At 38.7% G+C, this 21,555-nt stretch overlaps 1 protein-coding gene across 13 annotated transcripts in view; it reads right to left on the bottom strand.

Moving 5' to 3' along the window:
• Nucleotides 1-21,555, bottom strand: part of Fggy (FGGY carbohydrate kinase domain containing) — a 400,280-nt gene that overhangs the window by 105,558 nt on the left and 273,167 nt on the right. For all 13 annotated transcript variants that reach the window (XR_013427818.1, XR_013427819.1, XM_078026357.1 and 10 more), the window contains 2 exons: nt 18,608-18,715; nt 5,601-5,662 (listed from right to left, as the gene is read on the bottom strand). Coding sequence is in view for 11 of the 13 variants with exons in the window: in XM_078026357.1 (XP_077882483.1) it covers nt 5,601-5,662; nt 18,608-18,715 (170 nt within the window). In the remaining 2 variants the exon portion in view is untranslated. The remainder of the gene's footprint in view (nt 1-5,600; nt 5,663-18,607; nt 18,716-21,555) is intronic.

Here is a 21,555-nt window from a genome sequence, read left to right as displayed (position 1 = left end):
TTCATCCCACTCTTCATCCCCCTGAAGAAACTTTTGGGTTACTTTTGGAAATAATTTAAAAATTTTTCCTTGCTGTCTTTTTAACAGTTATTTTTACTTAGCTATTTATTTTAGATATACATGACACTAGAGTATAATTTGACATATTATATATACATGGAGTATAACTTTCTAATTAGGATACCATTCTTATATTTGTACATGACGTGGTGTTTCACAGGTCTTTTGTCCATATATGAACATAGGAAAGTTATGTCCTGTTCATTCTACTATCTTTTCTGTTCCCATTCCTGCTCCCTTCCCTTCATTCGCCTTTGTCTTATCCAATGAAACTTTTATCCCTCCCCACCCTTATTGTGTGCTAGCATCCACATATTGGAGAGAAGACTCAGCTTATTTCACTTAGCATGATAGTCTCCAGTTCCATCCTTTTACTGGCAAATGCCATAATTTCATTCTTTTTAATGGTAAGTAGAGGAATAAGGAGACTTACTGTAGTGTGATGCTGAATACTTGAATTGCCTGCTTAGAATCTGGCAATGGCCAACCACTCCTTTTCCATAAAATCTGTTTTAGATCTTGACTTAGAAGGCCCTGGTGATCCAAACCCTTTGTCTCCAGCCTCTTCTTACCTATTATTGTCTGTGGCCTGATATCAATTCCTCAGATTTCTCCTCAGCATTTTCACAGATAACAATCCACTTGACTGGAATGTTCTTGCCTTCAGCTTGATAGTTTTCTTTTTTAACCATCCTGACCTTAACTGTCCTTCCATCAGTCAGGGCTTGCCTGTTCACCTTAATCTAGGAGGGTTTTCTCTGATATGCTGTCACTGCCCTCTGTAGCTTCTTACCACATTTGGTCACTGTAAACTTATTTACAGTTTTGCTTTTACTTGCTGACTGCTGAAGGCTTCCCCTGGAATTCCTATGTCATGAAGTCAGACTATCACTAGTATAAACTTAGAGTTTAGCAGTATATTTGGCACACAGTGCTACTCTAGAGGAGTTGCCAAATGGATGAGAGGCACCTCCTCCATTTTGTTCACTTGCAGGTGAGCAAATGGGGATTACTGGGAAGTCCAAGATAAGGTGGCACAGGCATCTCAGGAGTCTGAACTCCTTCTGGGTAGGGCTTAATCTTACCCACTCTACCAGTTAGCTACTGAACATGCTACTCCTAAAGCATATATAAATGTATATAGTTATTACATGGAATAATAGAATTGGAATTTCTGTATCATTCCCATGATTTATGGAGAAAAAATAGCATATTTGATGAGCTTCTGAAAAAGCTGCCATAAAAGAGGTTGTGGTCTGAATGTTTGAATCCACACGAAAAATTAAATTTTGAAATCCCAACCCCAAGAAGATGATATTAAGAAGTGGAGCCTTTTGCAGACAGATTAGGTCTTGAGGACAGAACCTTCATGAATTGGATTAGGTCCCTTATAATAGAGTCCCAAGTGAGGTTTCTTGACCCTCCACCACATGAAAATTCAGTAAGAAGGTGTCATTCTGTGAACCAGGAAGTGGTGTCTCATCAGACATTGACTCTGGGGCACCTTGATCTTGGACTTCCCAGCCTCCAGAACTGAGAGAAATAAATTTGTTATCTATAGACTTTCTAGTCTATGGTATTTTGTTATAGCAGCTGAATGGACCATTCAGGGTTTCCCCCAACCTAAGTATTTATACATCACAGACATCTCTGCATCTCCTTGAACACTGGTCGACAAAGGGCATCTCAGGAGTCAAAGGGACACAACCTCACCGGGATGCTGGGAAACAAGCATCTTATGACCATCCCCTCCCCTGGTCAATATGCAAGGCACTGGGGTGGGCTATAGGTATGATTTGAGAGTAGAAAATTAAGGTTTTACTTCCCAAATCCACATAGCCCTTGGTTTTCTTGAAAGGATCCTAACGCTCTGAGCAATTTCTTTTATTTACATGGAAAGTAGCCAAAGAAAGGCATTGTAATAATAGTTTACTTAGGTTTAAGGAACAATCTAACAGCCATCAAGAAATACTGATTATGCCTGCCTGCACACCCTGAGCTGTAAAAGGTGTTAACATTATCATGCTAGTTCTACAACTGCCCTCATTCTGGTGAGGCTAAGTAAATACTTAGTGATAGACTGATGGCCCCAGTTCCCAAACTGAAAGACTGCAGTTTAAAAACCCATAAAGGCCAAAGAGGGAAACAAGCATCTTATGACCAAAGAGGGGATCTGAAAGTACAGGTGCAGAATAGAAAGGGAGAATAATCTTTAGAAGTGAAGTCCAAGGATTTCCAGTAATTTTATTTCCTCATCTAGAATTACATAAGGTGTATTTGAAAGTATCAACATGCACAGTGCCAGACCCAGTGCAAATTCTTTTTTTTTTTTTTTGAGAGAGAGAGAGAGAGAGAGAGACTTTTTAATATTTATTTTTTAGTTTTCAGTGGACACAGCATCTTTGTTTTTATGTGGTGCTGAGGATTGAACTCGGGCCACACGCATGCCAGGCAAGCGCGCTACCGCTTAAGCCACATCCCCAGCCCCGCAAATTCTTAATAAATATTCTTCTTCTTTCTTTTTTTCTGTCCTTGTTCAAAGGGGAATCACAAAGACTTTAGCAAGAAGTTTTAACGGTATGTGAGAGTTGGCATACAGAGGACAGGTGAATTTTAAGAAACTGAGTCTCATTGGAATTGTGGGAATCACAGATGGAAGAGAGGTTTGAAGAAGAAATCAGATCAAGAAAAATGAGTTGTCCTTAAAGCAATAATGAAAAAAATCTAGAGAAAGTGGTTAAAAGGAAAGAGAGGTTGAGAGAAAAAAAATGTGAGTTAGCTAACAGAAAAAATTCCAAAGGACCTGAAAACAATGGACTCACCATGAGATGACCACTGCTTACAGTGACCTCTGCAGAAGAAAGAACAGACTGGCTTTTCTGTTCTGTTCACAGTCTTCCCCAGCAGACTGTGAGCTTGCCAAGGGATACCCAGCAGCTTTATTTTCCCCATATTTGTCTATATCTCCTCACAAATAACCTAGTTATTATTCACAGTGCAGGCAGCCAAAGTAATCCTTTTAAAAGACAAATCTCATTGTATCTTTCCTCTGCTCAAAAACTAAAACTATTAGGCTGGGATATAGCTCAGGGTTAACATGTGTGCTTAGCATTTGTGAGGCTCAAGTTCAATCCCCACCTCCAAAAAAACAAAAACAACAACAAAAGAAACCAAATCAAATCAACTAAAACCTTGAAGAAAACCACAGTCCTCTTAGTTATATACAATGACGTGCATGGTATGACCCCTGGCTCACTTCCAGCCCTCATCTGATCCCCTTTCTCCCACTTTGATCCAGCCACAGAGGCCTTTACAACGTTCCCTGTTGATGCCGAACTGGCCACTGGCTCAAGGCCTTGGGATTTGCTGTTCCTTCTATATATATATATGAATATACATATACAGACACACATATATATAAGTATACACACATAGATACACACATATATGTATAATGTATACATACAAAATACAGTTACTTAAGTACTATACATATACTACATACATAGTGTAATTATACATATTATATATTTGTATGTGCATATATATAAATATGTATATATAAAATATATATACACATACATATATATGTATATGTACATATGTGTAAATATGTGTGTGTGTGTGTGTGTGTGTGTGTGTGTATATATATATATATTCTATCAAAACAAGGACTTTGCTTTGTTTACTCTAGCATTAGATATGCTCATAAGATGGATTTTAACCTTGACTGTGCTGCCAACCTTGAACCTAGCTCTTGCAGATTATGCCAATAGCCTCTCCTCAAAGATCTGATGTCAACAGAACTTCATTCTGAGGCATTGTTAGTTAAGGTTTCATATGAGAAACAAGATGAAGAGAAAAGAGTTGAAGTTACAATCAATTTAAAGTGATCTACAATCAAGGAGTGAAATATCTGCATTTGAGGCCCCATGCAGAGAAACTGGTTGCCAGTTACATGTTATGGGCACATCTAGTTATTGCTTACATGATTTACAAGCTCACAAAACATTTATATTCAGAGATGGGGCCTAAAAGGATTATGGTAAATCAAGGGGATAAAATACTCAATCTGTTTATCAACATTTGTTTCTACAGTTTCAAACAGGATTTGCTGATGCTAAGCTCTGAGATAGAGGTGATCTACACTGATGTTTTCAGAATGCCCCAAGTCAAAGCAAAAGAGGCTTGTAGTTCTTGACTCCAAGGGATTTGTCCACCCTTTCAAACGGCCAACTTCATTTTAGCAACAGCTCTGCCTATTTCATTCTGAGACCTGAAGCATAATGGGTCACATAGTCCAGAATATTGCATTCATAGATCTAATGGGATACAGATGCACTTTCCTTTGCAAGACAATAGAAAGAAGGTGGAAGAGAATGAATATTGTTGCAAAAACATCTGAGCTGGAGATAAACTTTGAGTCATTAAAATATAAAAATTAATGAAGTCAAGAGCATAGTTGGGATCACCTTGGGAGAGATGAAAAGATAGTACAAGAGGGCCAGGAACCCAGTTGTGATGAACTTTGATGTTGATGGTCAAAAAAAGGACCGTGAGCTTGAAAAGGAGTCAGAGACATAGGAAGAAAACTGGGAGAAGGTAACCTTTTGGAAAGCCAGAGTGTTAAAAGGAGAGAGCAATAATCAGAGCTACCACATGCTGTTGAGTACACATAAAGGGGGTCTGAGAAACAGCCTGTGGCTTTACAAAGCACAGGTCACTCCTTAGTCTCCTCCAATCTGGGACAGCTCTTCAGTATTTATATTTCATAAACTTTTGAGGCCTATCAGCTAATAATTTAGTAGATTAGCTTTCAATTTGGGCTTGTCTGATATCTTCTTGAGCTGACACTGAGTTTATATATTTTGGGCAAGAACATTCCAGAAATGATGTGTCCTTGGTGTGTTATAAAGGCAGGAACATGATATTGACATATCTTATTGCTGGTGCTGTTAATTTGGGAAAGGTGTTGTCTTCCAGATTTCTCCACTGTAAACGGACTATATGTACCCAATCCCACTAATTTCTGATTCCAGTATTTCTTTTGCACATTATATTTTCTTATATCTCTTTCTTGAAAGAGAATATGTTGTAAACACTGCTTTACACTTAGTTTTACTTAATATGTCCCAGAAACCACTCCACATCAGCTACTATGCTGTTTACAGGTAAGTAATGAGACAGACCTAAAGAGGTTGAATAACCTGTGCAAGGTCACATACCTAGTAAAAAATAAAGCTGGGATATGAACTCAAGAAGTTTTGACTCTAAAATCCAGACACTTTCATCTACATCAGAGTTTTTCATCCAGAGCTCTGGGCATATTCTTATAGGATCTTTAGGTTCTCAGAGTTGTCTCAGATCTTTCTAAAAATTCATAAACGATGTTCTGGACCATCCGAATGACTGAGTATTTTATAACCAAGTCCTGTCAGATGTATTCACTGTCCATAGGATCTGAAGGTCATGAAATATCCAAAATGAATATTACCTATGCAGTCACACATAGAAAGCTGTAGGGAAAACAGAGTAGTTACCTGGCTGTGGCCTTGGCTTGCAATTCAGGGAAGGCAGGGTGGCCTTGTACCAGATGGTCTATCTGAAAGATAAGAGTAATGGGTCAGTTTTATAGCTAGCTCCTCTAATCTATGTTTAAGGTAGAAAGGATACATTAAAAAATATGTTTCTTCCAGCTCTTTGTCCATTGAGAATCCAAGAACATTAAAAGAATAATTTGTTTCTTTCAGAACTAGCTTTCCTTAAAGTAGTGTCAACCTCTGGAATTTATAAAACAAAAAGGTTTAAAGAGAAGAAATGAAAATCCCAAGGCTAACATGGTAGTAGCAGGTAGCATCAGGTTCATGAAGGAGGAATGAGGAAGGAAGGGTAACTCAAGTTCAATGTGGGGGGTCTGGCTGTTAAAAGTACAATGGCTGGATCACATCACTCCCCCTCCTAATCCAGGCTGTCACTCCAGGGCAGTGTCAAAACCTTGAATTACTCAGTGTGTTTTACTAATGTAGCAGCTGTGATGGAGGGGAAGAGGGAAGGAGTACAATGAGGGAATCCCAGTTTAAAAAATATGAGGTGCCGCAGAGCTGTCAAGAGCACCTCCCTGAACAAAAAGGTTGTCCCAGGGGAAACCAGGGCAGCTCTCCAAGGACAGAAATGTCTGAACTCTGCAGATAGTATCTTCTCATCTGAAATCAAACATCTAGGATTTAATTCCTAATCCCTTGGATGGCTCTAAACAAAACAGCTTGTCCTATGCACTGGGAACAGCAATGCTTCCCAGCTCTGCTCCTCCTGCTGCGACAGCCACACTGTGCTGGGGGTCCCTGAACCCAAGATGTGCATTTGTCCATGTTTACTTGAGTCTCTAGGAATCTTAAACAACCATTCTGAGGAATTTATTTTCATTCAAACCATGAACAGACTGGTGATTTTGGCTATTTTAGAGATAGGCTCTCTGAGCATGTTTCCGGAGAGCCAAGGCTGTATAAAAATACTCGTTCTGGGATCTGGCTCTGGTTCTCACCCGTTGTGTGACTCTGAGCTCGTCACTGCTTTGAACTCAACAACCTCCTTGACCTGTCAGCCTCCTTCTAAAATAGCCTCCTTTTAAAGTTCCATTGGATTGGTGTAGTTTTATGAAAATGTTTCAAATTAACAACCATTGGCCATTCCAATGGGAAAAAAAATCATGTAAGTTTTGAATATTTACTTCCTAGACGTTCAACTTTGGGTTACTGTGATGAGGCATATTCTAGACCCTCAAAGAATTTGTAAACTTGGGAGTGCATCAAGATGAACCCACTGAGATCATTAATGAATAATTAAAGGTGTTACTTTTGATGCTATTTTTTTTTTTATGGGAGGTACTTAGAGGAAGGAGATTTGAATGAGCTTACAGGAGGACATGTGTAGTGTAGCCATGAATGCAATTATTTAGTATTTACTGGATGACTAAAGTACCAGGAACAGTCCTCAGGCTCTGGGACACAGTGAAAAGGAATAATACAATATTTAGTAGCATAAAGTAAGGTAGTCATTCATCATTTGGCAATTGTAGAGACATGAAGATGGAAAAAACGTTTATGGTTGTAAGGATGGAGGGAATTGGACTATCTGCTCTCCTGGCATCTTACAGGGGTTTGATAAATATTTGTGGAATGAGTGTGGGATGAATGAACCATGGAAGCATACAGCATGCTTACATAACACTACATCTTTTTTTCTCGGTAATTCTTAACAAATTTCACCTTTGTATCTATTTGTGATGGGCACATATTAGTCACAGCGTAAATGCATATTAAATTAGAGAATAAGTATAGTGGAAGAAATATGGTTGAATGAGGGGAGTTGGGATAGACAGTGTATCTTGAAAGTCAGAAAACGGTTCATACTTTTTTTGAATTGGAGCCATAGGAAATGACTTGGATTGAGGGAACAAAATGATGAAAATATAAGGAAAATTTATCCAGCAGGGTGTGCAGAAGAGGGAGATAATAAGATATAGTGAGCAGGAAATGCAGCGAGGATCAGAAGCCAACAGTGGGAGTACAGGGCCCACACCCGAGTCCTTGCCCTACTGCAGTGTTTACCAAGTTCATTTACAATCCTTAGTGTCTAGTCTGTCTCTGATCCTGCACTCTGGGCACTTTCAAAATTATAGCCTCAATATGTCCCTAGAACAATGCCTGGTATCTGAAATGAATGAATGAGACCCATTTTGAGGAAAATAAAGCAAGCTTAGAGACAGACTAGTTACAGAATCTAAGAAAAATCAGAGTCAGATGACTTTTAAATTTGGAGTATAAGAAAAGGCAATGTGATTGTATAATTCTGCCCTTTTGTTTTCTGTTTTCTGGATGCCTTGACATCTGGGGCCTAGCTGACTCTGGAGGGGCAGTCTCTCCCAGGGCTGGCCAACTCCTAAAGGTGATGAAAAGCTTTCCACCTTTTTCATATGAAAAACAACTAATTCAGAGCCTATCTCTGTACCCTGCCTTCCTCTTGGCTCTTGCATGGGGGTTCTTCTGTTTCTCTAATCCCAGCCATATACCAGACACCAGCTGACAGCCCTTTTACCCCCCAGAGCCTGCTGAAATAATACAAGGTGACCGACACCAAGCCTGCTTACTCTACCCTGCTATATTCCTTCCCAAGAAAACTAGATAAAGATTCTGGCCTGAGGTTGTTGCTCCCTCTCTCTTGACTCTTAACTGACCTTGATGCTGCCACAGGGTCAGGGTTTCTTCTCTTCCAGGGAATTGAGAATAACAAACTAGCTTTCCAATGGCAACTGTCTCTCAGTCTGTTAGCCTCAGCTTAGGTGAAAAATAATAAGCAAGCCCACATTTTAAGATAAGGAAAAAAAAAAAAAACAAGGGCTTTGCCATAGAGTCTTGCTGTCTATCCTTATCTTCTGTGAAAACTTCAGAAGTTACTTAAACTCTCAGAGCCTTGTTTCTGTACTTCAGCAAAAAGGAGACAATAAAATTTCCAAGATAGGGAAGGTTGTGGTGAGTGCCAATTGTATAGGTGGCTATCAGTTCATAATATCTATTATGAAGAAGAATGGGTATAGCCCAAAAGTAAAAATGGTTGTGGGAACAGGATCCCAGTCCACTGTACTTTTTATTTTCCACAACATTTGGTGGTAAAGGCCTCTCTGATTAAAAAAGGATACACCAGTTTGTCAAATCACTGAGTGCTCACTTCAGCAGTCTGGAAGTGTCTGTTCCTAGGGTTGACCTTAGAACTTGTGTTCTAATCTCTAATGCATTTAGCACAGTATAGAAGAACATGGTGTCCCACAAGTCGTATTTGTTTCCCAATGAGATAACCAGATTCACAACAACGACTGTCATTGCCAAGTGGTTGCCTCAGAAATATACTGACAGAACTAGTCTAACTGCAACTTTTTCTTGTTTCTGCCATCTTCTCAGATTTTGGCTCCAAGAGCAGACAGCTGAAGAGTGGGCTGGAAAGCTAAACACTACTGGGACAGGAAGGAAGCTGGAGATGGTTGGAGGCAGGTCTTGCTCAGACCAAGATGGAAAAGTCACCTTACGGTGAATAACTTAGGATGTTGGGCCCTTCCTTGTCAAGGTAGCATCTGTGCTAGGAACATGGAGAAACAACAGTTCAAAACAGTGGAAAGCACAGATCATAAATGGGTAGTGCAAGGTGGCGTCTGGCCCACAGATGTATTTTATTTAGGATATATAATGTTTTATAAAACGAGCCAATATTTTTAAATTGGGAGCTTTCCCTTAAAGTCCTGATTCTGGTTTCTCCTGCAGAATTATTTCCCACATGGCAAGAGTTGGCTGAGTGATGGCTGGTCCTGCACACAGGCCTCCTCTCTCCAGCTGTGAGAGGTTGCAGGCTCCCCACCACTCCCCAGCAAGGCACACCACGTTTTATCCATTGATCATCATGATTCCACTAATGTTTTACTTGCATTGAAGATACACTTCTCTGCAAAGGAAGGAACAAGAAATTGAGCCACAGAGTACAGATGCAGGTGAAATTTCTCTGTGGAAGTGAGAACTGTTCCTTCATTAATCTCTTTGCTCATTAACATGGTCTGACTTCTTTAGGCACTTGAGTTTCTGACCTTTGATATGGAAGAGAGAGGACAGGACAAGGAGTCCTGAGACCTGAGCTCAGGTCTGGCTCAGGAAAGACCTTGGGCCAGACCATCTCCAATTCTCTATGAAATGCTAATAAATCAATATGACAAATAGCCAAATGTGTGTGAATTGCAGAGAGAACTGCATTGCCTGAGCAACCAATGTTGCTAACAAAGAGTTTGGAGGTAAAAACAAAACAAATTCATAAAACCAGCAAAACACCTCCTCTAACAAATGCAAACCCAGAATTTATTTCAAGAATCTTAAGTTCTATGGTCATTTAGCTAAAGCAAAGCTCTTATTGCAAGATGACTTTCTTTCCTATTAAAATCAGTTTACATATTAGTCTTAAAGCTTTTACTGTGTCTTGCTGGCAAAGAAATCACCACGCTTCTTTTAAAAATGCATTTAGCATTTTTCAAAACTGCTTTTTCTCTATTTACATTAAGCTGTAATACCACTTTTTTCAAGTCTAAGCCATTTTAACTCTTTATTTATGTAAGTTGTCTTATCTGGAAACCAAAAAACTTGCTGATTTTTTCCTTCTTGAAATCCTCATAAGAATACAATGAAAAACAAAGTGCAATCTAGGCAACTTCTCTGTGCTACTGAAGAGGACTATGGGTCTCTACACTGAACAGTCCTGAAGAATAACAAATACTCCCAAAAGATGAGATTAACAAGTGTTTCATTGAAACTTTAAGATCAGTTACCTAGAAGAACTCCACTTACTAGTGGAAAAGTTCTGAGTGAATACATTGCTAGTTCAGTCAGTCTCATTCACCACCAAAGTTGATAACTTTGTACATATTTAGTTTGCTAATTAATTTACTTATTTATGAAACTAACATGATGCAAGTTTACCTTGTGCTATCCACTATTCTGAAAACTAAGGATAAAAATATAAAGAAAAGTCAAAAGTCTTTGCTCTCACAAAGTTCTTCCTACAAAGGGAAATGGGTGCTCCAAAATCCGAATATAGTTTAGAATGGAAATATTCTCTGTAGGCTCAACAATATTAATTAATTGAGCACCTATTCTTTTCTAGACATAGTAAGCACAGGGAATTCAATGGCAATTACATTTGACTTAATATGTGTTCCAATGGAGATTATATCTATTGAAAGATAGAGACAATCAACAAATAGTATGTATAATTATAATAAATATAAGTAAAATGAGAGAAAATGATTAGTGCTTTAAAAGAAACAAATAAGCTTCTATATAAAGGACACTGGTTTTAGAGCAGTCAAGGAAGAGCTCTCTGAAGATGCTGAATGAGAGAAAAAAAAAGAATCTACCAACCATGAATCTATATTGAACACATTTTTCAAGATAGGATGAAAAAGAAATGAACTGAAATAAAAGAGGGAATGTCTTTTGTCATTTGATCTCTACTATATGAAATGCTAGAGAAAGTTCTTCAGTCTAAAAGAAAAAATATATTAGATGGAAGCTTAAAAATTTTTCTCCATATTTTTATTGGTACATTACAGTTGAACATAATGGTGGGATTTGCTGTTAAATATCTGTACATGCACAAAATATAACAATAAAATTTGGCCAATTTCACTCCCCAGCACTCCCCTCTCCCTCCCTTCCTCCTTCCCCCTGGTCTCTTCATCTATTCTACTGATCTCCCTTTGGTTTTCATGAGACACCCCCCCACACACACTTTTCTTTTTCTTTTTCCTTCTTCCACATATGAGAGAAAACATATAACTCTGACCTTCTGAATTTTACTTAATTTGCTTAATGTAAGGGTCTCTAGTTCCATCCATTTTCCTGCAAATTACATAATTTCGTTTTTCTTTATGGGTGAACTAAACTCTATTGTGTATGTATACCATATTTTCTTTATTCATTCATCTATTGATGAACACCTAGGCTGGTTCCATAGTTTGGCAATTGTGTATTGTGCTGCTGTAAACATGGGTATGCTTGTATTACTATAGTATGATGGTTTAATTCACACAGAGTGAGGGTCACATGAGAACACAGGGAGGAGGTATGTATCAACATACAAACAATCCAAAGAGACCTAAATCCAACCACACTGATCTTTATATTAAATACAAGGAATTTGAACAATCCACACAAAAACCAGAAATCATAAGACAGGATAGAAAAGCAAGACCTAAGTATATGCTGTGTTTATCACATTACATAGACGGGGAGAGACACACTGGTGGATTGACCACCAATACTTGGAGTAGACTGGTGGTATATTTCAGAGGTGGGATCCATACGACCTATTGATGGACTAGTTTAGGGACAGAGGGTAAAAGAAAGTCAAGAATTAATCCTAATTTTTTGTGGCTTTGATAAAAAATATATAAATGATGGTGTTCTTTACCAAGATGAAGACAAATAATGCAGGAAGAATCAATTTTGGGAGGGTATCAGTTATGCAGTCAGAAAACTGAGAGTAACTCTTGATTCCTTCTTCTACCTCCCTGACATCTAATCCATTTTCTTCATTGACAGCAATGTTATCCTCCAGAATCCTGGACCTCTTTCTTTTCTGCATACTTTGCATCTAATCCATCAAGAAAGCCTGTTGGCTGTACTTTCAAAGTATATCCAAAACTGGACCACTCTTTACTAACTCTACTGCCAGCATCCTTATCTCATTGGGCTTATAGCAATAACTTCTTCCTGGCTTCCAGTGTTTCTATCCCCCCCACCCCAACCCATCCCAGTTAATTCTCAACACAGCAGGCTGCAGGCAAAATGACCTTTTAAAATCTAAGTCATATCACATCGCTCTTCTGCTCATTATTCTCCAATAGTTTCTCGTTTCACTCAGGGCAAAAGCTAAAATTCTTAGAGTGGTAAAAAACACGAACCCCTCACTCCACTGAACTTATTATCTGCAACTCTCAAGTTGGTTCATTCAGCTCCACCTCTATGGCCTCCTTGCTATTCTTATAATACCCCCAGCATACAGACCCCTCAGGATCTTTGTACTGATTATTCCCTTGGCCTGGCATATTCTTCCCCTGGGGTTTAAATTGGCTAAATTTCTTCCCTTCTTCATTCTTTGCTTAAATGTCACATCAATAAGACCTATCATGGCTATACTATTTAAAACTGCAAACTATACTTCTGAACTCATAACCAGCTTCTCTAATACTACAGAATGAAGTGTATTTATTTTGCAGTTTATATCTCCTATTGTTAGAATTCAAGCTTGAGAAAGGTACAGATTTTGGGGGAAGGGGACAGAAGAAGCTGTTTTATGCACTGATATTTTCCTACTCAGATCAGTACCTTGAACACCATAAGTATTTAATAAATATTGTTTGTATAAAAGAATTCACTCTAAAAAGCATAGAGTCTATATTACAGATAAATGAAGAGCTATGAAGAGTTAAAGGGTTGCATCTGTTTTAGAAAGACTGCTTTAGCTAATAATAGTGCAAGAGAGAGATTTGGGGGCCTGATAAGAGAAAGACACCAGCTAGGAAAGTATGCATGAATCCAGGTGGGTATACAGAAAGTACAGTATGAGCTAAGGCAAGAAGAGGTCACAGGGAGATGTTTGGTTTTTAGTTGGTCTGTGTATCCATGAAGTCATTCCAATTAGCTAATGTGAAGTGTCGGGGAAACAAATAGATCCCATCAGTACCGACACACATACATTTTTCTCTTATAGTCCTACAAAACCTTGCTTCAGATGCTTGGAAAGAATATCACCCTACAGACAGTAGTTGTTTTCTGAGAGAATCTACAAGAGAATGTTTATAAAGTTCTGCAAAGTGTAGTCTTGTAAGAGTCGAGTCCAGTTCTGGAAAGATCTGAGGACTCTGGTGGTCAAACTGGGTTAAAGATTATGGCTTTCCCACTCATAATTAACTGTATGCCCTTGAACAAGTTACTTTACTGTTCACAGCCTACTTATTCACTAGTAAAACTAAAATAATAACACTGACAACATGCATACATGCATGCACGTACATGAGGAAAAATCAAAAGAAGGACTGAATCTTATTGGGCCTAAAAGAACTTGACATATAACAGGCCCTCAGTACGTGCCAGCTCCCACCTTTCTAGTAGGCTGCAGGGCTAGAAAATCTATTCTTATGTGCAATAATAAATTTATAATTATCAGTACTACATCCAACTTTCTTAGGTGATGATGAGCTACTGGAGTGACCTCATTCTTGCCTGGACTGGTGTAATCGATCTGAAAATCCCTGTAACATGATAGAATGACTGAATGAAAGAAGGGATAAAATGACCATTTCCATAACCTGCACAGCACTAGACACACTTCAAGTTGCTCATAAGCCACTTATGGCAGACTTACTTTTATGGATGACTTCCAGAGGCTAGCCCCAGATGGAGCAGCCATGGAGATAATGGGGGGCGGATATAGATAGGCATTCCCAATGCACAAATCCTACATTTCCAAAAATACAGACAAACTTGTTGCATTGTGGTCCTATGACTCAATTTTGAAAATTCAAATTCTGGGTTCATACAATTCCAATGTAAACCCAATTGTCCCAGGAAGCAAATCTACCACAGTACAGCGCAGGAACTTATCTTGGCCTCCCTTTACCCAACACCTCTTCCAACAGAACTCACTTCAATTAAGACAGAGAGGAGCAGTTAGATGGGGGATGGCCAAGATCCAGCTGGAAATGAGTTTCAGCATCTGGATTCAGTGAACACCAGGGTTAGTGATCTGTGGAAAAAGTCTGGGCAAAAATCAATGTTTTTTGCATGATTTTTCTGGAAAATTGGTGAGCATGAGACAACCTTGGATGGGTGTTTGGTGGTACAACTAAAACCAATCATTCATGGAAAGGGAGTGTGTGGCCTTTCAGAGAAGAAATAAATATCAGTGATGTGAAATGAGTCAACAATAAGTCTAATTCTCAGTCAAATGAGACTGTAAGAGTTCCAGGACCAGAAAAATATCCCATTTTTTCTTCATCCTGAAGATAACAAGATGAAGATTTGTTTTTAAAGTACCAATGTATTCATATACTTGGAATGATGGTTTTGCTTTGTAATGAAGTTCTCTGTATGTATCTAACTGGAAAAAATGAAACTTTTAGTATTCTTTTTCAAGTGATGTACAGTTTGTGTGTTTCTTTCCTTTCTTTTTCTTATTTTTATTTTTTTTCCTTCTTTCTCCTTGTTTCCCTTTTCTTCTCTTTTCCCATTTCCTTTCCCTTCTCTTCTGATGTGGATGGTATATTTCTGATTGAGTCTGCAGCTACAGCAACCTTCAGCTGAGGTTTAACAGAGTTGTGTGTATGAAACAAAGAACAGAGGGATACAAGTTCCTCTTAGAGTTCTACATGATGACAGCATGTTTTAAAACCAGAGATCAAAATTTACCATAGAAGGAACCAGAATTAGTAAGCCATAAGGAAAGGTAAGTGGCAAAGGGACCATATGAAAAGGCCATTGGTGGTGGGTCAGGCAGTGCTGGCAACCCTGGGTTCAGTGGTCCATTATAAAATACAGATAATAACTTTTCCTATCTCCTGAGAGAATCTACAAGAGCATGTTTATAAAGTTCTGCAAAGTGTAGGGTTGTGAGAGGATTAAATGAGATAATATATGAAAAATTATTGGAATCGAAACTGGGAAATAAACTTTCAAAATAACATTAGGCATCATAATTATTATGACTATCATTCAAGGATATAAATTCCTCTCACAGAAAAAAATTCTGGATAAGCTCCAATTATTGTTATTAATATCATCTTCCTCATTTTCTTTGTTTTATAGCTGTTTTATGTTTCTTTGCTTGGCATCTCCAGACTGCTGTCTTACTAGATAGTCTACTTTGTTCTTGTTTCAAATTTTGCTCTATCATGGCAGCTTTTAGGTTTCTTAATCCATTAAGTCCCAAGTTTTCAATTTTGCAGATGTTTCAAAAAATTGACATAAGTGCATTAAAATAGGTTGAAAATAATAATCTAGAGCTTAAATGTTATTATATTATTATCATAATTATATTACAATATAATCATGTTATAAATTATATCACACTATATATTTTATATTATAGTGCTATAATATTATTTTGCTATAATAAATTATATTATTATAAAACAAATATCAATATATTGTATTATATAAGAATACTATTATATTAGTTATTTTATGTAGTATATATTTATTATATATAGTAACAACATCATATAATTATATCATTGTACAATTACACATTATTATGTTGTGTATTATATATTACATATATTATTACATACATATTACATTTAATTATTTATGCATTTTACACATCTGGGATGATGGGACAAAATGGGTTAAGATTTTGCTGTGTATAATCCATGGGTCAATCATGACCCAATTCTATGTCCAATGAAATTATATATGTCAGATTGTCCAAAGTGGAGCTCCCAATATAACTGGAATGGTTTATAGTGCAAAGCTAATTGAACAGATAGGCTAACAATTCTCAAGCCTTATATCAAAACTCATAGTGGAAAACTAAAGATTTTTTAGAAGTAGCAAAAAAGAGGTCAAATTTTCTAAAAATTAAAATGTAATCTTATGAAATAGGTATATAACTAATTTTTATTCACAAATATATGTTAAAACGTATGTGAAGATAACTTATATCCAGAGCAAATAACTGAACCAAATACTGGAAAAAACATTTCCAACTGAAAAAGATGTCTAATTTGCATGCTGTCTGTAAAACCCTGTTGAACAATGCATCCTATGCAAAGAACTGTGTTTTTTTTTTTGTTGTTGTTGTTTTCCCCCATCCTTGTTTAGAAAGCTTCTAGACTGTGTCCTTTGTGGATTCTTATGACTATACTATGATGTGGGGTTAAAAAGGGCTTTTAGTTATAGGTCTTCAATATGCAACAGAAAGGGGGTGGATATTTAAATAGAATGCTACATACAAACACAGCAGTGGTTTAAATAAGGAGAATGTTAGGTGGACATCCATACTGCCGTACTTTAGGCATGATGTATTCCTTCTTGACCATTCTGTTTATGGTTCTTAAGACCAATCAGATATTAATTATTTCAGAGTCTGATCCTGAGGACCAGGGACTGATGAGGACTGACTCAGTAGATTCATTTCTCTAGCCTGGCACAAGAGCATGGGTACAGAATATGCTCTGTGAACCCACTCACCCACCTACACTTCTACCTGACTTTGAGAGGTCATTTAGGGAAGTTTAAAATAGAAATACTTAAGAAATGGAAATTAATGGTTATTTGTATCCATATCCAGCTTTGGATCAGACCACTTGGAATTTGGCTGCACACCTAGAAGGGCTGGGAGGGGACTCAGACAATAAACAGACACTTTCAGTGTAACCTAGTAAATGGGAGATTGGGTAACTGAGCTTAGGTCTCTTTTCCCTTGCATTCTTCATCCAATCTCTCAGCAGCCCTGCTGATCTGTTGACCTCAACTCCCAGTCATCACTCCTACTCTCCTTCTTAAAGCCCTCATGGCTATTTATCTGGGGATTAACCTAATAAAACTGGTCTCCCTTCCTCTGGACATGTGCCCTCAGACCTTCTTCCTCATGGCTATTATCCAGGGTTTCTTCCAACTGAGACCTGAATGTGTCTACCTACTCTCCTTGATGATGCTCGATTCCTTAGCATGTTTTTCAGGGACTTTTTAAGACATGGTCCCTTTCCTGCTCTCTAATTTTTATTTTAAGCTATTTTTCTGAGAATAATTTGGGCCAGAGCTGAAATTATGGACTATTTTAATTACCATCAAATATGCTTGTTACCATCAAATATGCTTGTTACCATCAAATATGCTTGTTACTTATCACGTCCACATCTTCTTCCATTGCAAATTCTCCTGCCTAGAAGCCTGTCCCTACCCTTCTGTGTCTGGTTTATCTGTATTTATCTTTCAAGTCTCAGCACAAACACTGTCTCCCATGAAAAGGATTTCCTAACCACTTGTTATAGTTTGGATATGTTTTCCTCAATAAGCTCATATGATAGACAATGCAGAAATGTTCAGAAGTGAAATTATTAGATTATGAGATTTGTATCTGATCAGTGAATTAATCCATTGGATGGATTAATAATATAAAGGGATTATGGGCTGGTAATTCTAGGCAGGTAGGGCATAGCTGGAAGATATGGGTCACTGGGTATGCTTTTGCATTTTATGTTTTATCCCTGGTAGCTTGATTGCTCTCTCTGCTTTCTGGCTGCCAGAAGCTGACAGCTTTCCTCTGCTACCTGCTTCTACCATGATGTTCTGACTCTCCTCAGGCCTAAAGCAAATGAGTTGGCCCCCTATGGACCAAATCTCTGAAACTGTGAGCCAAAATAATCTTTTCCTCAGTGACAAAAAGCTGACTAATGCACCACCTTTGCATCAACTGGAGTTGTGTTTAAAGGACAGGTAAAACTGCCTGCCCAAGCAGGAAAAGAAGCAAATACAAAGGGATAGAAGAATGGGATAACATGAGCCATGTGAGTCCTTCACCATCTAACGTAAGTGACCGGCACATGTGTGATGCTGGAGTACACAGACTGCAAAAAGGATGATGTGCCCAGCAAATCATCTGACTTATGTCTCAAGGGCTACAGGGAACCATTAAAGGGTTTGGGCTGGGAAGTAACATTGTCATTTTTTCACAAAACAGAATATCACTCTCTCCTGGAGGGGGTGGGGAGGGCACGGATTGATGTGGAGAAAGAACAGTGAAAAGAAGGGACAGTCATCTCTGCCTGGAGCAACAGTTAATCCTTTATGAAACATACACGACAATGCAACATATGTTAGGTTGTACACTAAGAGAATGTTAGCTGACTTAGGAATATGCAAATATTCCAATGACTGGGATATGGGTGACGTGACAAAATGGGATAGTCAATGGTGTAAACATTCCTGAAGCTACAGAGAAAGTGTCAACTTACCAATTTTCCAGTGACACTCTGACCACCTTCGTTCAGCCAGAACCCAGGGACCATGGCTGAGAAATAAGGCCCCCAGACACCTGGTACAAAAATTGGGTCTTTGCTGATCTGGAAGAAAAGGGGAAAATTATATGAAAATGCTGACCCTGGGGGCTGGAGGGAGCCTCATCTCCTCCCACCTAATGCTTCTATGACCATAGAATTCAGCTTATTGTTGAATATGGTGGGGGAGTTATTCTCTCCCAAGGAAGATCATGGCTCCATCTTTGGAAATATTTCTGATAAATTCATTTAGATGTCAAAGCAGTAAAGTGATTATTTTATAAAGAAACATAGGAGGTATTTCCTTTCTGGTTCCCACTTTGTGGGAGAGACTGTAAAATTCGTCTCCATTCTCTACTCATCCTGTGTCTACATCTTTTCTATGACCCTTTGTGGCTCCTGCCACTGAGAAGTGGATCTATTTCTCAACCTGCTGAATCTTGGGTCAGTCTTGTGACTTGTTTTGCCTAGAGAAGGAGGCAGATGTAACACTGTGCCAGTTCTGGGCCTCCCCAGGGCCATGTGCTTTTTTTTTCTTCTTTTGACCTTCTACCTTGGCCAAGAGACATGCTCCAGATGAGAAGACTTGTGCAACAGAGATGAATCAGCCCAGCTGTCTCAGGTGCTGTCCCAGACATATGAGAGAGCCCAGGCAAGACCAGAAAATCCCCCTAGTTGGCCAGAAGCTGACTATCCCAGACCATCCCAGCCACCCGGCCAATCAACAGACTTGTGAGCAAAAATACAGCTCTACCATTACACTACTAAGGTTCCACATTTGTTACCTAGCCTTTTTGTGGAAATAGATAACTGATACATTCCTCTCACAATTTATTTACAAGCCATCTAACAGCATGCCCTCTGGTGCATCTTCCTTTCAAGAAGCTCCAATCTAGCAGGAGCTACATGAATACACAGACAAATAGACTGTGGTATGGTCCATGGGATGGTAAAGACAAGACAGAGACTGTTGAAGAGGGATCTAGAGGGTGAGGAGTGTGTTAAAGAAAAGCAAAAATACCACAAGGCCAACTAGTCATAACTAAGTAGACAAAATTTTAGCCATCCCGATTTCCCTGAAATGATAGCTCTAATCATAAACAAAGCACAAAATGTAAGCTTTATGTCCTTGTCAGCAGGATTTGGTGAAATTAAACCAGTCAATGACAGGTAATCAGATTAAATAGTTCTGTTTTCCTTTTAAAAAATTAATGTATAACAGCCAATCAGGAAAGATGTCAAAGTGCTTCCTCCTTTATGCTATGAGACCTGCTTCTCCATCCAGCAGGAAGGGCTGCTGAGGTCAGATTTATGGTGTTAGGAAAGGGTTACCTAGAGGGGGTAGGAAGGAAGAAGGAGTTAGGCACAAGAGGTTGACTCCAACCTGTCTTGAGACTGAGCAGAAATCATTTATTTATTTAAGTCATTTATTTATTCAACAAATGTTTATTCAGCTCTTGCAACATACACTTGGTACTATGCTAGAACCTAGAGATAAAGAAGTAAACTGAATATCCATAATTCCTTTCTTCATGAACGTTATCATCTAGCATTTTAGCAGAGAGAGCTTGTTTAACTCTCTTGATGCCCACTATTCTAGTTCCTTTTCCACTAAACTATTCATTTCTCAAATCAGAAGATTTCCGACCCCCAAATGGGAAGGGAAGGAAGAAAGGCAAGGAAAACTATTTGGTATTGACATGTTTAAATCTTGCCAAGTAAGGGAAATTTATATATAAAAAAGGGACATTAGCACCTAAAATAGAAAGAACAATCTCAGGGGAAAAGACGGGTTTCTATAGGAAAAGACAGTTCAGCTTATATTGACATATTCATTCTTTACTGGTTCAACAAATGTTTCCTGACTTCCCACCAAGATCCAGATATATGCCAGGCACTGGATATAAGTGTTTTTTCCTTTTTTTAAAGTGCATAGTCCTTGCCCTCATGGAGCATGGCACCCTAACAGGAAGGAGTACCAGGGTGTTCAGTCATTCAGGTTTGGCCAGGACTCCACCAGTTTTAGAGCTGAAAGTTCTGTGTCTTGAAAAACTCCTTGGCCTCAGCCAAACTGGGCAATTAATTACCCCAAGACAAGCATCCATCAAATCAACACAAAAATGTGTAATTACAAACTAGGATGAGTGAATGAAGGCAGGCTACACATACCATGAGCATACAAGGTGAGGTGCCTAATACAGTCTAGGGACAGGGAAAGCTGCACTGAAGAAATGATGTGTGAACTATAATGGGACACATATATACCATGTCCTCAGTGTGTGTGTGTGTGTGTGTGGGGGGGGGAGAGAGAGAGAGAGAGAGAGAGAGAGAGAGAGAGAGAGAGAGAGAGAGCGCACACAAGTGCTACAAGGAGTATATACTAATTGGTATTCATGTTTATCACTCTGCTTTTGTCCATGGAAAATTCTATGAATGCCAACCCTAGAAAATCCTGCCTTAAACTGCATTGCAGAGCCTCTCAGGGGTGAAGAAGACACTCCATATTCATAACCTGTTAGAATGCAGGGTCTGGACAGGTAGATGGACAGCCAGCAAAGTCAGATCATCTCTTTTTTGTGCCCCACACGGGCTTCCTCCCAGAACTCTCAGCCCCATCTGATGGGCTAGTCTCAGAGGTTGTGTAAGTTTCCATGGCCATCCAGCCAGTAAATTGTCATGGTAGGATCTGAACTGAGCAGATGTTGACCTCAAACTCCTTGATACATATCACCCCCTGCCTCCCGCCTCCAATCACACACTCTAAGGATGTTATTGGGTGAGCTACAGTAGGCCTTCAGTAGAAGATTGTGGCTCTGTCGCTTACAAGTGTCTAGTGATGGCTCTGCCTCGCTCTGTTCAGGAAGACAGTTTTGAGCTGACATCTGTCTGTGCTCACTCATCTGGCA

This window comes from Ictidomys tridecemlineatus, chromosome 11, assembly GCF_052094955.1.
Source record: "Ictidomys tridecemlineatus isolate mIctTri1 chromosome 11, mIctTri1.hap1, whole genome shotgun sequence".
Classification (NCBI taxonomy): domain Eukaryota; kingdom Metazoa; phylum Chordata; class Mammalia; order Rodentia; family Sciuridae; genus Ictidomys; species Ictidomys tridecemlineatus.
Note: the sequence above shows the minus strand (reverse complement) of the source record. Positions and strands in the feature narration are given on the sequence as shown.